This window comes from Melozone crissalis, unplaced genomic scaffold (assembly GCF_028551555.1).
Source record: "Melozone crissalis strain CALT ecotype California unplaced genomic scaffold, PUWL_Pcris_2 ptg000013l_1, whole genome shotgun sequence".
Lineage (NCBI taxonomy): Eukaryota > Metazoa > Chordata > Aves > Passeriformes > Passerellidae > Melozone > Melozone crissalis.
Genome location: NW_026535791.1, coordinates 34,316,637 through 34,330,357, shown reverse-complemented (window position 1 = coordinate 34,330,357; position 13,721 = coordinate 34,316,637). Strand labels below are relative to the sequence as shown.

The 13,721-nt window shown below is 39.0% G+C and overlaps 1 protein-coding gene across 2 annotated transcripts; it reads left to right on the top strand.

The window, feature by feature from the left end:
- The first annotated feature begins 56 nt into the window (after window positions 1–56).
- On the top strand, window positions 57–13,721 carry TGDS (TDP-glucose 4,6-dehydratase). Of its 2 annotated transcripts, XM_054271695.1 has the most exons (12): window positions 59–284; window positions 2,364–2,430; window positions 2,817–2,885; window positions 4,247–4,337; window positions 5,286–5,428; window positions 6,935–7,033; window positions 7,903–7,962; window positions 9,545–9,588; window positions 9,860–10,025; window positions 10,576–10,634; window positions 12,558–12,655; window positions 13,025–13,721. In XM_054271695.1, exons 1-12 carry the CDS (start codon window positions 208–210, stop codon window positions 13,123–13,125), a joined length of 1,074 nt encoding a protein of 357 aa, XP_054127670.1. In that variant the 5' UTR covers window positions 59–207; the 3' UTR covers window positions 13,126–13,721. The 2 variants fall into 2 exon arrangements, with proteins under 2 accessions (XP_054127671.1, XP_054127670.1); XM_054271696.1 differs by lacking the exons at window positions 12,558–12,655; window positions 13,025–13,721 and adding an exon at window positions 11,395–11,684 and having other exon boundaries at window positions 57–284.

Here is a 13,721-nt window from a genome sequence, read left to right as displayed (position 1 = left end):
TTTCACACGCCGCCCCGCCCCGCTGTCGGTGGCCTCCGAGACGGTGGCAGCTCCGCTCTTGGGGCCGCGCGGGGAGCGAGGAAGGCGATCTTTCAATGAGCCCCTTGCAGGCGCTGCGGCTCTGCCCGTGAAGCCCCCGGGCCCGTGCCGCTGACGCGCAGCCGTGGGGGACAGGGAGCGAGGGGCCGGTGCCGTAAAGCGCGGACGATGTCGGGGCGGGCGGGCCCCGCGGCGCCGCCGCCGTTCGAGAAGCGAGTCCTGGTGACGGGCGGCGCCGGCTTCATGTGAGTGAGCACGCGGGGCCGGAGCGGGGAGCGGGGGGCCGCCGGCCTCCTGTCCGGGGGCGCGGGTGAGACCTGGCGGGCGGGGGTCCCGCGGTGCTGCCGCCCTTTGTCCATCCCGGGCCGGTTCCTCGGCGCCGCTGGCTCGGGCCGCGCTCCCTCAGGGGCCGCTGGTGGCTCGCCCGTGTCTGGGTTCGGAGGTGGTGAGTGCCGGGGGGCAAGCTGGAAGCCCCGTCCGCCTTCCCTGCGGCCGGCCAGGAGATGGAGGGACCGCCCGGCGCTGGCAGTGCGTGCTCGGCCTCGGCCGGGCCGGGGCTGCCCAGAGGAAGGCAGAGAAGGGCCTGGAGCACAAACCTTGTGAGGAGCGGCTGAGGGAGCTGGGCTTGCTCTGCCTGGAGCGGCTGAGGGAGCTGGGCTTGTTCTGCCTGGAGCCTCCGGCGAAACAACCTTATCGTCTTTTCAGCTTCCTGAAAGAGGAGTTGAACCCCTGGAGATAGATAGCTTAGCCTCATGTTCTGTTGGATTTTGGTGCTGTTTAGATGGTCTGGGAAAAGCCCAAAGATGGCCTTGGGCCCCCGGGTTCGAAAGGACGAGAGGAAGCTTCAGATTTGTTCTCGGTCTCGGTGTTTATTAATTGCTTATCTAAAAGATTTTCTCTTGGCCTGACAGAGTTCTGCTCAGCAGTCAGCCATGGGCACACACCGAGAGCCCCTGGGGCGGCCACCTATCTTTATACCCGGAGTTACGTATACAATATTTATCATTTTTCTCCAATACCCTCTACTCTTATTAACCAGTGTTCCCCTAGTAAGGTCCAATCCTGGAGTGCCAACATCACCACAGAAGATGGAGGCCTAGAGGAAGAAGAAGAAGGAGAAGGGCATGCCCCAGTACCTCCATCTTGCCTCTCTAGACCCCCCTGTACAGGGATCTTAAACCCTGTATCTCACACTCCAATTAACTTATCCCTTCACCATTCACCCCAGTGAAATCCTCCCGTCCTCATACTGATGTCATCTCCGATGTGGGATCAAAGTCCAGCCACCAGACATTTCTGGCAACATTCCAGGACTCCCGAGCCCCCCAGTTCTGAGAGACTGAGATCCCACAATGTTCTAGGCAGCAAATGACAGGACGAGAGGACACAGTCTAAGCTGCGCCTGCGGACGTTTAGGGTGGACGTCAGAAAGGATTTATTCATAGAAAAGATGATTAGATATTGGAATGGGCTGCCCAGAGAGGTCAGGAGTCGCTGTCCCTGCAGATGTTCAGGAAACGACTGGACTTGGGGTTGATGCCATGGTCTGGTTAATAAGGGGTCAACCCTTGTGTTTGGTCGTAAGTTGGACTTGGTGATCTCGGGTCTTTTCCAGCCCAGTGGATTCTTTGGGTTAAAGGTGGCAGGGCTTCGAGCCAGCTGTTATTTCCTGAGTCAACCCCCAGTGCTGTGGGCTCACTTCGAGTCAGAGAAGGGTCTGGCCCGAATTAAACTTGAGCTCCTCAGTGTGTGGAAGCTGTGAGAGGGTTAAATTTCTGTGTGTGAATAACCCTGAACTAACCTGAACTCTCAGAATGAGTTTCATGTGCACAAGACCGTGCCAAAGGGGCAGTGCCACCTGGTTGTCTCTTACACCTAGCAGCAGTGTCAGAGACGTGGGTAATGGCAGTCACTGTCGTGGGTTAGGAGTGCTGGCTGCTTGGTTCTCCCTGATACCTAATATGTAAGCTTTACATTGCAAAAATATTTTACAGTAGCACATGAATATAGCCTATAACAGTTTTTTTTTGGTTTTTTATGTGACTGTGGGCAGTGCTGATTTCTTTCCTTATAGGATGAACTTTTGTTCTGATTTTTAGTTTCTTAACCTTACACATAGAAAATTAGAATAATATATAGAATATATATTAGAATAAAGTTGATGTGTTAAAATATCTTTGAATTTTTCTTCCATTTGTCTTGAATATATCCTCTTCTTCCCCCAAAACTTTTGATATTGCTGAATTTATTTGGAATTTGTCATCTCTTCATTACCTTAAAGCCAAGTATATAATTGTAAAATATGTTTTTCTTCTGTCCTGCAGTGCTTCACATGTAGTCGTCTCTCTTGTGAAAAACTATCCAAACTATCTGATTATAAATCTGGATAAGGTAATACCTTGTTTTCTTTCTTGGTATGGACAACTGTTTTAAGTGATTTATAATGCAGTTTATAATATGTTGAAATGTATATGGCTTATTGTTAGTTACTAATTTTTGTTTGATTTTCCATTTGTTCTGTGGAAAAAAAAAAGTCAACTAGTGTTCAGACAAAGAACAAAACTTTTCAAGCTCTAAACATCTGTTTAAGAATTTTTGCAGTTAGGATATCTTTTGGAGATTTGTGCTTTTAAAGCTTCACATCTGCTTGTGAAGTAGATTTTTTTAAAATAAGTTTTTACTTTATTCTTAGACTTTCCAGTGGTTAGGTTGGGTTTGAGTAGCCTTTTTGCTTCCATGAAGCCCACTCACTGATGTTGTGTGGTATTTCTCTTTAGCTCGACTACTGTGCAAGCTTGAAGAATCTTGAAACTGTCTCTGGGAAGGAGAACTACAAGTTTATCCAGGTGATAGAACCTTCCCTTCCACAAAATGTGACTTTTTACAGATTTCTGGTGTACTGCTTCCACAGTTTTGTCTTCAGACAGGAGATGGATTTTGATTTATTGTTCAGATCAATATTTGGGCTTGTATGCTGAGGTTCCTCCTGTCTACAACAGGCCATGCTGATGCTCATCTCTCTGTCTTGGGGTCTGCCCAAGGTTGCAGGACATCTGAGAAATGCTTATAGCTCAGTTTGCTGAAACAGCACCTTTCTCAGATGTAGTAGATGTCAACTTGCCTTTTTCCTTAGATTCAGGTGAGGCTGGAAGCTGAACTTGCCCTGACCTGTTTGTGACCCCCATGGCTGTTTATGTTTTTGTGCACCACCTCTTTATTTCAGTATGGAGATTATATCTGGGCTTTTGGGATAAAAGTTGCCTGAGAGGAAAGGCACAGCCTCTATGTAGACCTGCACGTGTGTGCAGTTTCAACATGACCAAAGTGGCTTTTTGGTTATTTTCCTAAGGTCTTTGATTGTTTCCAGCAATATGAAATGTATGAATGCAGCATAAAAGCCTTGTTACCTGAGGAGAAATTAACATTTAATTGCTGGGGAGAGCATGGAGTTCTACAAGATATCCTTTAAACAGCAGATCCCAGTGTGAAGCAGGGGGGCAGTAACTAAGAATGATGTGGCTATACTACTTTTGAACGAGGATGTATTCTCTAGTGGTACTGTAGAAAGGAAGTCTGTTTTGGAAAGTAGAACAGTAAGTTTAGAAAATTTGCCTCAGGGGCTGTATAAAAGATATGTTTTAATCATAATTTCTGTTGCTGTTCAGCATACATGTACTAAGCTTTAAAAAAAATCAGTAACTAGCCATTTAGTTCAAAATAATATCTCTTAAAAAAATATGTCAATTAAAAAATAAATCACCCAAATAAACAGCAAACAGCAAAGCCCTTGCAAGACATAATCTAATCCCCCTTAGTGGGAATCTGCTTCTCCTTTTGCAGTACCACTAGATGTCCCTGCCAGCTTGCCAGACTGGGAACTCTTGCTTGCTCTGGAAACTTGGAATTTCAGCCTCAGTGTTGGAGCTCCACGCTGTACTTTTGTTGTGTGTATTTTTGACTCATTGCTATTTCTAATGTTAATAATAATATAAATTCTGAAATAAGTTTCATTTAGGATTTTTTAAAAAATTGGTGAAGTTTTGTGTATTTTAGACATGGCATTGATAAGTGGCCCAGAGCTCAGTTGATGGTGCTGTTTGTATCCTATTTTCCCTTTGTAATGGTTTCTTATGTGACACTTGGTGTAAAGGGAAGCTGACTATTTTCTATCAAAAATAATTTGCCTTTTTTTTTCTTTCCTGTTTAGGGGGATATTTGTGAACCTGATTTTATAAAGCAGCTCTTTGAAACTGAGAAAATAGATATAGTGCTTCATTTTGCAGCCCAAACACATGTAGGTGAGCATTGCTGCATGTTTTGGTATTGTTTTCCATGGCTATACCTGCTTGAAATATGTGCCAGTATACCTTTTGTCTTTTCCCTTCATATAAATCAAGGATCCAATTTGTCTCTACAAATCACATGACTGAGCATCTGGTGTCCTTTTTAACTAAGAGGGATTCACAGCCTTGATTTAAAAAGTTCTTAATCTAACTGTTGTCTTGCTTTCATTGCATATAAATGGTAATGTACCTTTTTGTCTGCATTGCATTTTTAAATTCTGTCTAGACTGACATGTTGCTGACAGTGTACTGAGGGAGTCATAAAGACAGTGGAGAGGGGCTTTGTACATAGTTTGAAGTTTTCACTTAATTGGCTCCAATGTCACATGAAGAAACAGTGTGAAACCTGAAGGATTAGGCATAAATCGCATTGGAATCTTGTCTCCATGCTAAAAAGAGAGAATGAAATATAAAGTGCATATTTCAGATGGCTGCTTTTCAGTATCACTGTTAGTAAGAACAATCCCCACCATACTCCATCCATCATGAGAAGAAATCCTCAAAGAATTCTCCAGGAAAATACTTCTTGAAATTGTCATATTTGATAGGCACAAAGTCATTAGGTCAGGGAACAGTGGTGAGAATCAAAACAGCTGCTGCTGAGTTATTAGTCATTGGTCCATATTACTGCATCTTGCAGCTGTCTTTGAATGACACTTTTCTTACTGTACTTAGCCAATGCTATTTTAGATTAAAAAAATCCATGATTCCAGCCTCTTGTTGAGAACAAGGATTTTTGTCTTCAAGGAAGTGTAGAAGGTGCCTTCATTTAATAAGGACCTTGCTGTCTGACAGGTCTATATTGCAGCCTTCAAGTGGAACCTATAGCCCTGTCTTGCTAAATTTAATTTATAGCCCTTGTCTTGTAAATTTAATCAGAATTGTCTGTATTTTTTAATGTAGATCTTTCATTTTGGCATGCCCTGGAATTCACCTACGTGAATGTTTATGGCACCAACGTGCTGGTTGCTGCTGCACATGAAGCCAATGTGGAGAAATTTGTCTATGTTAGTACAGATGAAGTATATGGAGGTAGCACTGATGAGGTGAGTTTGAAAATACGTGAGGATTTTTCTAGTTTACCTGCTTTTAATAGTGAAAACAAAGTTGAGTCTAACTTTCCTTGGCCTCTGTAAATGTTTGACTTTAAGTAAGCACTGGTAGCTTCTAGAAAGCTGAGTATCAAAATTGTCCTGTTTTGTTTGGTTTTTTGTTTGGCTTTTTTTTGGTGTTTTTGTTTTTTTCATAGCTTGTTTTATGTTGAGTGTTTATTGTGAGATTTGGGTCATGAATGGTGTCACTACTCAGAGATAGTATCAAAGGAGTGTGTTGTACAGGTTTTGTCCTGGAGCATTCATGAGACTTCAGTAATGTGCACAGCTTAACAGGTGGGGAACTGCTTTATATTCTAGCTAAGATATTAACAGAGGTGTAGGCAGTGATAGTTCAAATAGAAAACAATTCCTGTATTACTGTAGTAAATATTCAGATGTTTCTTCTTGTTATGTGCACATCTTTGATTTTTGAGAATTTATACCTGACCTTAATTCAGGAAATATAATTTAGCTCAGTAAAAAGGCAAATTATGCATGTTCATCTTTTTAAAGGCATAAATAAAGTCAAGGAGCCTTTTGCCATAGTCCCTGGAAATATTAATGTATGTCAGAAGAGTTCTATGCACTTTCTCATTATCACAGTATCTTTATAATTTCCTTCAACACAGCTTCCATCTGTAGCTTTTGTGATACCTAAGAATGATATTTTCTTGTGTGTAGACCCGTGGCTTGGCTGATACCTTCAAGTGAATTTTTTCTGTCTCTGGGCATTGAAAAGAGAACTTTAATATCTTTTTTTCTTCTCTTTGTGTGTCACACTAGAAGTTCTTGTAGAGTTTTTTTTGAGGGGAGGAAGGCCATTTAATTTCAGAGGCAAAGGTCAGACAAGAGCAGTGAGTGTTTTAATCACGTTAAGGTGATTGTTACCAATCACACCTTGGCTAGTATCCTCCTTCTTTGGGTTTGTTTTTTTTCTCTCTTCAAGTGAGAAATAGATTAAAGTGTCAGGATAGTCTGGAAGATACCTGTTCTGGAACTGGTCAGAATTGTTGAAGCCTTGCTTTGGAAGCTTTTGGGTTGCAATTCTACATTTTTTACAGAAATAAAGTTACACAAAAATTTAAGAAAAGACCTCTTTTATTTAGGGCTGAAAGGTGAATTTGCTAATGGTGGCCTAATTGCTCTCTGAGGCAATATGGCCTCAGAGAGGTGAAAAATATTAAGCCTCTCTAGCAACAGTAATTATTTAATAAGATAAAAATCTGAGGACCTGCTGCTGTGAGGTAACTCTGTTACAAGTATAAAAATATTACTGCTGGTACTCTGTCTGTCTCCTATGTTCAGTAAATAGACTGTCTTTTGTTATGGTCTTCTGTTGTAAGGGGACTTTGTTAGGCTGATATGCTTGGATATTTATGGATTTTTATTTCTTTTGTAACTTTAAGGCTTCTCTGGGCAAAAGAAATTGAGCAATGCAAATTTTTCTTTTCATTGTAGGAATTTGATGAATCCTCACCAAAACGTCCAACCAATCCCTATGCCTCCTCTAAAGCAGCTGCAGAGTGTTTTGTTCAGTCTTACTGGGAAAGGTACCAAGTAAGTCCATGGAAGCTTCAAAAACTCTGAAGCTTGTAATTTAGTGTTTGTATTTTGTATGTAAGTGTATAAAAGAAAAATCAGTACAGTCCTCACAGTGCCACCTCTTTCCTTATTGTTAGTCTTGTAGTTCAAATGTGTTAGAGAATCTCCCTCAATAAGTTATGAAGATACACTGCAAGACAGTGGGGACAGATCAAATGTTTTTTAAGTTTTGTTTTTTAAATCTGAACTGTAATATCTAAAAATGTGCTTTGATAAAATGGTCAAAGAGAACATTAGGAATTTAAAAATCAGTGCTAAGCTTGCAGGAATACAAAAGTATTACACAGCTGTAGAACATGCGTAATTCAAATTGCATCAAGACTAGGCTTATGGTTAAAGCAAAAAAAAACCCAAAACCCAAGAAAAATCCCTGCTAGTCAGATTTGTTTAAGCAAACACATTTATCCATATTTTGGATACTTTATACTTCTGTTCTTGATATATGATGTTTTTGCTATAAAGTGAACAAGAACAGGATGTTAATGACCTGTGAAACATATTGGCATAAGTAGGAGTAAGCCAGTCTTCAGTCAATCAGAAACACATATGAATGTCCTGCGGTGCTTCCAGAGCTAGAGAGATTTCAAACATTTGTCCCTGGTGGTGCTCCTGACAGGCTGAGAAGGCTGGAGGCCTTTACCTCTTTGACAGAAATACAGAGAGCTTAATTCAGTTTGTAAGGGCTTGTAACGTTTGTAAGGGCTTGCAGATTTTTGTGCAAGCACTGTGCATATGTTGGTTTGTTTGTTGATCAGCAGGAAGGTACAGATTTGTACTGGTGTATGCTTTCTTATGTAATCACGTGTATGTTTAATGCTCTCCAGTTCCCAGTTGTCATCACACGGAGCAGTAATGTTTATGGACCCCATCAGTATCCAGAAAAGGTAAGTTAAACTGTGCTTTACTCGAGCTTCACTGTACCAGAAATCAGGGTTGCAGTGATGTTACTTTTTTCTCATGTGCATGGGATGAAAAAGTGTGTGGAAGAGTGCTTTGAAAAAAGCACTCTTACAATTAATGTGATTATATATTTTGAGCGTGCACTAATGTGTCTTACCCTGAGCACAATTTTTGGTCTAACTTCAATTAGAGACTTGTAGTTTAAATGAATTTTATGACAGCAACTTTGTTTTGTAATTTTTCTATTTTTCAAAGGATATTTTGACAGAGTTCCCCTACAAATTACATTAACTTATGTCATGTTTTGTAATTGTGAGTGTTCAATAACTAAGGGAAACATTTCAAAAAGTAAACTGAGAATTCAATGTCTGATATAGAAAGGGATGTTCCAGCCTGCACAGAAAATAAGTAAGATGGAGCTGTAGCGTTCATATATAAAGTGAGAAGTAGTGTGAAGTGACTTGGTTTTTGCCTGTGTTCATACAGACATTGCAAGGTGACTATTTAAAACAGTTATTTGTGAGAAGGAGTTGCCTTTTTAAGTCAATACCTGAATCTGCTTGTTTAGTGAATGGAAATACACTGTTGAAATGAAAGTGATCATCACAAGTACTTTTTGGAATTTGGAACTGGTGGAAAATGTAGCTTATGTTTTACAGTTCTATGGAGCTGTTTTTAAATTGCTTTTTACCTTTTGTGGGTTTTTTTTTTGCAAATACATTTATTTTCACATGCATTATTGCAGGTGGATAAGAATGGCTTTTACAGTACATTTTTCGTTGATCTGTGTCTTGCTACACGTTGCATGATTTTTGGGGGTATATTAGGGGATGTATTTGCTGGCTTTTGACTTACATTTATTCTTCTTTGCATAGCAAATTGTAGTTACTGCTAAAAACACAGCACTAGGCTACATGAACCTTTTATCTAGTATTTTGCTCCTGTCTTTAGAGCAGGAAGTTAAATTTAAGTAATTTGAGTAGTTTTCTGGTGGCTTCAGTTTAAGGACTTTAATAGTGGGGGTAACTGTTCTGAAGTATCTGGGGCATTATGAATGGATCTAAGCTTTTAGATGAACATAATGTAAATCTTTGTGTAGTGAGCACACTGTCACTTGATCTGTGTTTATCTGTGTAATCTTAAAATTCTCTGTTGATTCTCTTCCAAATTTAACTACTTTTACAACTTTTTGTTTCTAGAATTACTGCAATTCGTTGGATGTTTAAACCTTATTCTGAACTGTTGATAATATTTCTAGTTAGATTGTGATTCACTGCCATGTGCAAAAGTAATGGAAACTTCTTTTATTTTTGAAAAATGTTACATTTGTAACAACCAGAAAGATAAGGCTTACAATACAGTAAAGGCATGTACTCTTACAAACCAAAATCCTTGCAGTTTCTAGGCTTGATATATTCTTTCACTATATTTAATAAAACTTAGAAGTATTTAAAGGATCTTATTAAAATACTTAATGCTTCATAACCATTGAATTCCTTGTTCTTTGTAGAATAACAGCTTCTAAAATAGTGGAGTAATTTTTTTTGTTGTTGTTCAATTCCTTAGGTTATTCCAAAGTTTATATCTTTGTTGCAACAGAACAGAAAATGGTAGGTAACTCACATTTTTTGGTAGCATTTCTGCTATAAAACTGTAATTGCAGTTATAAATATGTGCTTGTTTGTAAAATGATCATTACATAACAAAGTTCTGAATCACTTAATAGCAGGATTTCCTTAAAGTAAAGGATTGTTTGCATGTCAGCTACTTAAGGTACCTTCAGGCACCCATCTAACAGCAAAACTGCTAAAAACAGTCCAGTAAATGGAATGTGTCTATTTGAGAACTAAAATACTTTTTTTGTCTTTTTCTTATCTTAAGCTGTATTCATGGTTCTGGACTTCAGAGAAGGAATTTCCTTTATGCAACTGATGTAGTAGAAGCATTCCTTACTGTCCTGAAGGAGGGGAAGCCAGGTGAAATTTATAACATTGGAACTAACTTTGAGATGTCCATTGCCCAGCTTGCTAAGGAGCTAATTCATTTAGTGAGTAAAGAGTTCTAATGCTTTTCTTTACTGTTTTTCATTGCACATATAAGTAATTACACAGACCTTCTGTAGCTCTAAAGGAGCTTAGACTTGTGGCTGTTGGAAGATCCTTGCAGCAGAATGATGTGCTACCTTTTCTGTGGCAGCTGGGCTGTGTAAGTTTGCAGTATGGGCTATCCTGTGCTGGGCTGCTGTGTCAGTTATCCTGACTGGGACATATCCTGGCTGACATCATGATTACCATTTTTTTCCATGCTGACTGCTTTAATTTTAGTCTGAGAATGTGGCACTGTTAAAATCTAACAGTTTGATTATGATGGTCTGGCAGTGCTCTGGATGAAGGAGATAGGTTGGAGATGTTTTAGATAATTTTGGTGGTTTGAAGACTCAGTATACAAAAGTCCATTTTTATTTGTGGTTTATATTTTTTTGTTTGGTGGAGGTTTTAAATAAGATTTAAGTTTGTTCAGAAAAAACCCAGATTTTTAAATATATGTTTAGATAGCCCAAGATGTATGGGAGTGATACTTGTTTTTCTTCTTGACAGATAAAGAAGACCAGTTCAGAGTCTGAAATGGAACACTGGATGGATTATGTCAAAGACAGGTGAGAAATGTGGAGGATGTGCAGGATGGTCTGCACATGCAGGGTAGTTTTGTCCTGCAGGTTTTCTGAGACTCTTAACCAAATAGTTTTTTGTGGAAGTGTTTCTGCTCTAAAGGAGGGAACACTTTTGAGGGAGTAAGAGCTGTTTTGCTTCCTTAAGTTTTTTCTCTTTTTTTTCCTTTTTTTTCTTTTATTTTTTTGCTAGTGGATTTGATATCTATAATCAGGGTTCTGTATAGAAAACAGGACTTTCATTTATTCTGTAGGTCAGAATGAATGTCTTGAAGGGGAGCATGTAATGCTAATCTCTGTCTTAAAACATTCTCATACTTGTCATTACTGAAGTCTGCTCTGGGAAGAGGAAAAGTTTTATAGAACAACTAAACCTTTCCTTCACAGTAGCTTGTACAGTTTATTCAGTGTACTTTTTATTCAGCATCACTGAGTGAGATCAATGCCATTGTCTGTTGCCTAGCTTTAGTATTTTGGCATGAATGTGACTAATTCAGACTTAGATGTACTTTGTAGTAAGACTCAGTCTCCACAGGCAGAAATATGTGCCTGTGGAGTGTTGTTAACTTTAGATTTCTATCTTGAGCTGAAGCTGCTCTCTCAAAAGTAGATGTAAAGCTCTAAGGTACCAAAGTTAGGGCTGTGGAAAAATGGGTAGCTTTTATAGATATGCTTTTGCTGTGTGTTTCCGTCCTTAATTTCAGGCTTGGTTTGTCTCTGCTCTTTTATATCCATTTCTTTTCTGCAGCAACAATGAATCTCTGCTTACTTTAGATATCACTCTCTCCAGAGTGATTAGAAATGATGTGTCTACTGATAGCAGTTAAGTATTATGGCCTTCAGAATTCTCACTTTCTGATCACATTTAGATTGTTATCATAGCAACTGAAGTGTCTTTAAAAATGTGCTAGCTTTTGTTTTTAAAAGGAAATGTTCTTCAGAATCCTATCTCAATGTATTACAGGACTTTGATCAAATTGCCTTTGGCTCACATGATGTGAGTGTTTAGGAGTTCTCAGTGTATTTCACTTTGATATATTTCTTCGTGTGTATTGAGCCTTGTCTGCTTATGTTTAAACGTAAATGGGCTTGGGAAAACTAACCACGTAGGAGTATGTGTTTCAGGAGTGTGGAGGTCTTATCAAATATTGTTAATATACCTGATTTATGACTATATAATTCTATAATGAGTGGCTTAAAGGTCATAGGGGTTACTTGCTATGGAAAAATTAATTCTGCTTCTGCTTCAAATTAGCATGTTACAGTAACAGTGATAAGTGCTTGGTTTGTGCCTGCACATGTACCTTGACTATTCAATATGCCAGTGCCAGTAGTGCAGGATGCTAGACTGGGCTACCTATCTGCCAGACTGTGGAAGTGAAAATTTCTGCCATGCTTAAATATCAGATATATCTTTCTGTGTTGAATCTTGCAGCTTGGGACTCTACATATTCAGTATTACTAAGTTGATGTAGTTAATGAGCCACTGTAATGATGCCCCTTTGGAAGCCTGTGTGTTTTAAATCTGAAGTATGTGTAAATTTCTGGGTTTTCAGGATAAAAACCATGAATGCTAATATTAGAAAATGCTGACTCTGTGTTGCAAATGCACTGATTTGCACAAATGCGTTGGCAGTGATTTTTGTGTTCATTTTTGTGCCAGTAAAATACTAATTAATATTTATTCTAGTCAATTTGAAGTAGTTGACTGTACAAACTGAATTGTGTTGTTGTAGCTGCACTCAGCTGCCACATATTTTTTGAAGGCAATGCAACCTGTTTATGTTGGTGGGAATTTTCAAAATTGAAGCATATCTAATATTCCTTGGAAGACAGTGTGAGGTACTGCATGTCTAATTAAGGAAGCAATATAATCAGATTGTTTTCTGTGTGCATTTTATATTTCATCAGGCCTACAAATGACCTCAGATATCCAATGAGTTCAGAAAAAATGCACAACTTAGGCTGGAGACCCAAAGTGCCTTGGAAAGAAGGAATAATGAAAACAAGTAAGACTGTGACTTTTACACTGATGTAGGAGTGATGGGAGGAGGGAGAGGGAAAAGGGGGAAATGGATATATAGCTTAATTAATGAGAAGCTCAAGAGATTGAATGTAACACTTGAATTTTACATAAAATTGGCTGCTTTCTAAATAGTGAATTTGCATGACATAAAAGAAAAAAGATAATAACTTTTTAGTGCTAGAATAAGTCTTGCATAAAGAACTTAAAAAGTTTAAACTAGATTTTTTGTAATATTATGGGCTAAAGTCTTCCATAAAGAACAATTAGCATGTTGTTAGTCGTATATCTGTGGAATATTTGGATTTCCCTGTTATCTGGTCAGCTTGACTCATCAACATTCTTCCCATATTAGTTGAATGGTACAGAGACAATTTCCACAACTGGAAAAACTCAGAGAAAGCTTTGGAGCCCTTTCCTGTGACAGACCCATTTGCCCAGCTCAGTGGTCCATAGCCTGGCACAGAACCTGAAGGAGTTTCTTCTACCTCATATGATCTTTTCTTCAAAGCCTGCAATCAAGTGGCCACACTGCACTCTTAATGTATTCAAGATACATGAACCATGATGAGTAAAGAACCACAGTGTGGCACAGCTTTGGAATGGTTTCAGCACTTTATAGGTTGAACCTCTTAGTTTCAGCTTTCGGTGCAATACTCTATTCTCACTAAGTATTGATTTTAAAAAACTGTATGGAGTGAAGAATATTTATAATGTTATAAACTAATGTACTGAAGTAAAATCTGCCTTTTTAAGAATAATTAACTGTGATTGCAGCTTTTGAGACTTGGAGTTAAATTTGTTTTAGTACTGGAATTATTCATCTGTATTAGTTTGTTTTTACAGTGTAATATATATAATTTTTGTCACTTCGAAGAATTGGGTTTTATTTTTAATCAAGGGGAGAAATTACCTATTTTTTGGAGACTATGAATTGACAGAAGCTGGACACAGCACCTGTATGGTTCCGTCCATTTCTCTGCTGGTGCACTTTTAGCTTTTGTAGTTGACTGAGTACACTTACCTACACTATAACTTTAAATGCCCCTTTT

Excerpts from the sequence above, each read along its gene's own strand:
- TGDS (XM_054271695.1), top strand. The coding sequence starts at position 208 with ATGTCGGGGCGGGCGGGCCCCGCGGCGCCGCCGCCGTTCGAGAAGCGA. Across the intron at positions 10,026-10,575 it reads CTAAGGAGCTAATTCATTTA|ATAAAGAAGACCAGTTCAGA; the intron begins GTGAGTAAAGAG and ends TCTTCTTGACAG. Across the intron at positions 12,656-13,024 it reads AGAAGGAATAATGAAAACAA|TTGAATGGTACAGAGACAAT; the intron begins GTAAGACTGTGA and ends TTCCCATATTAG.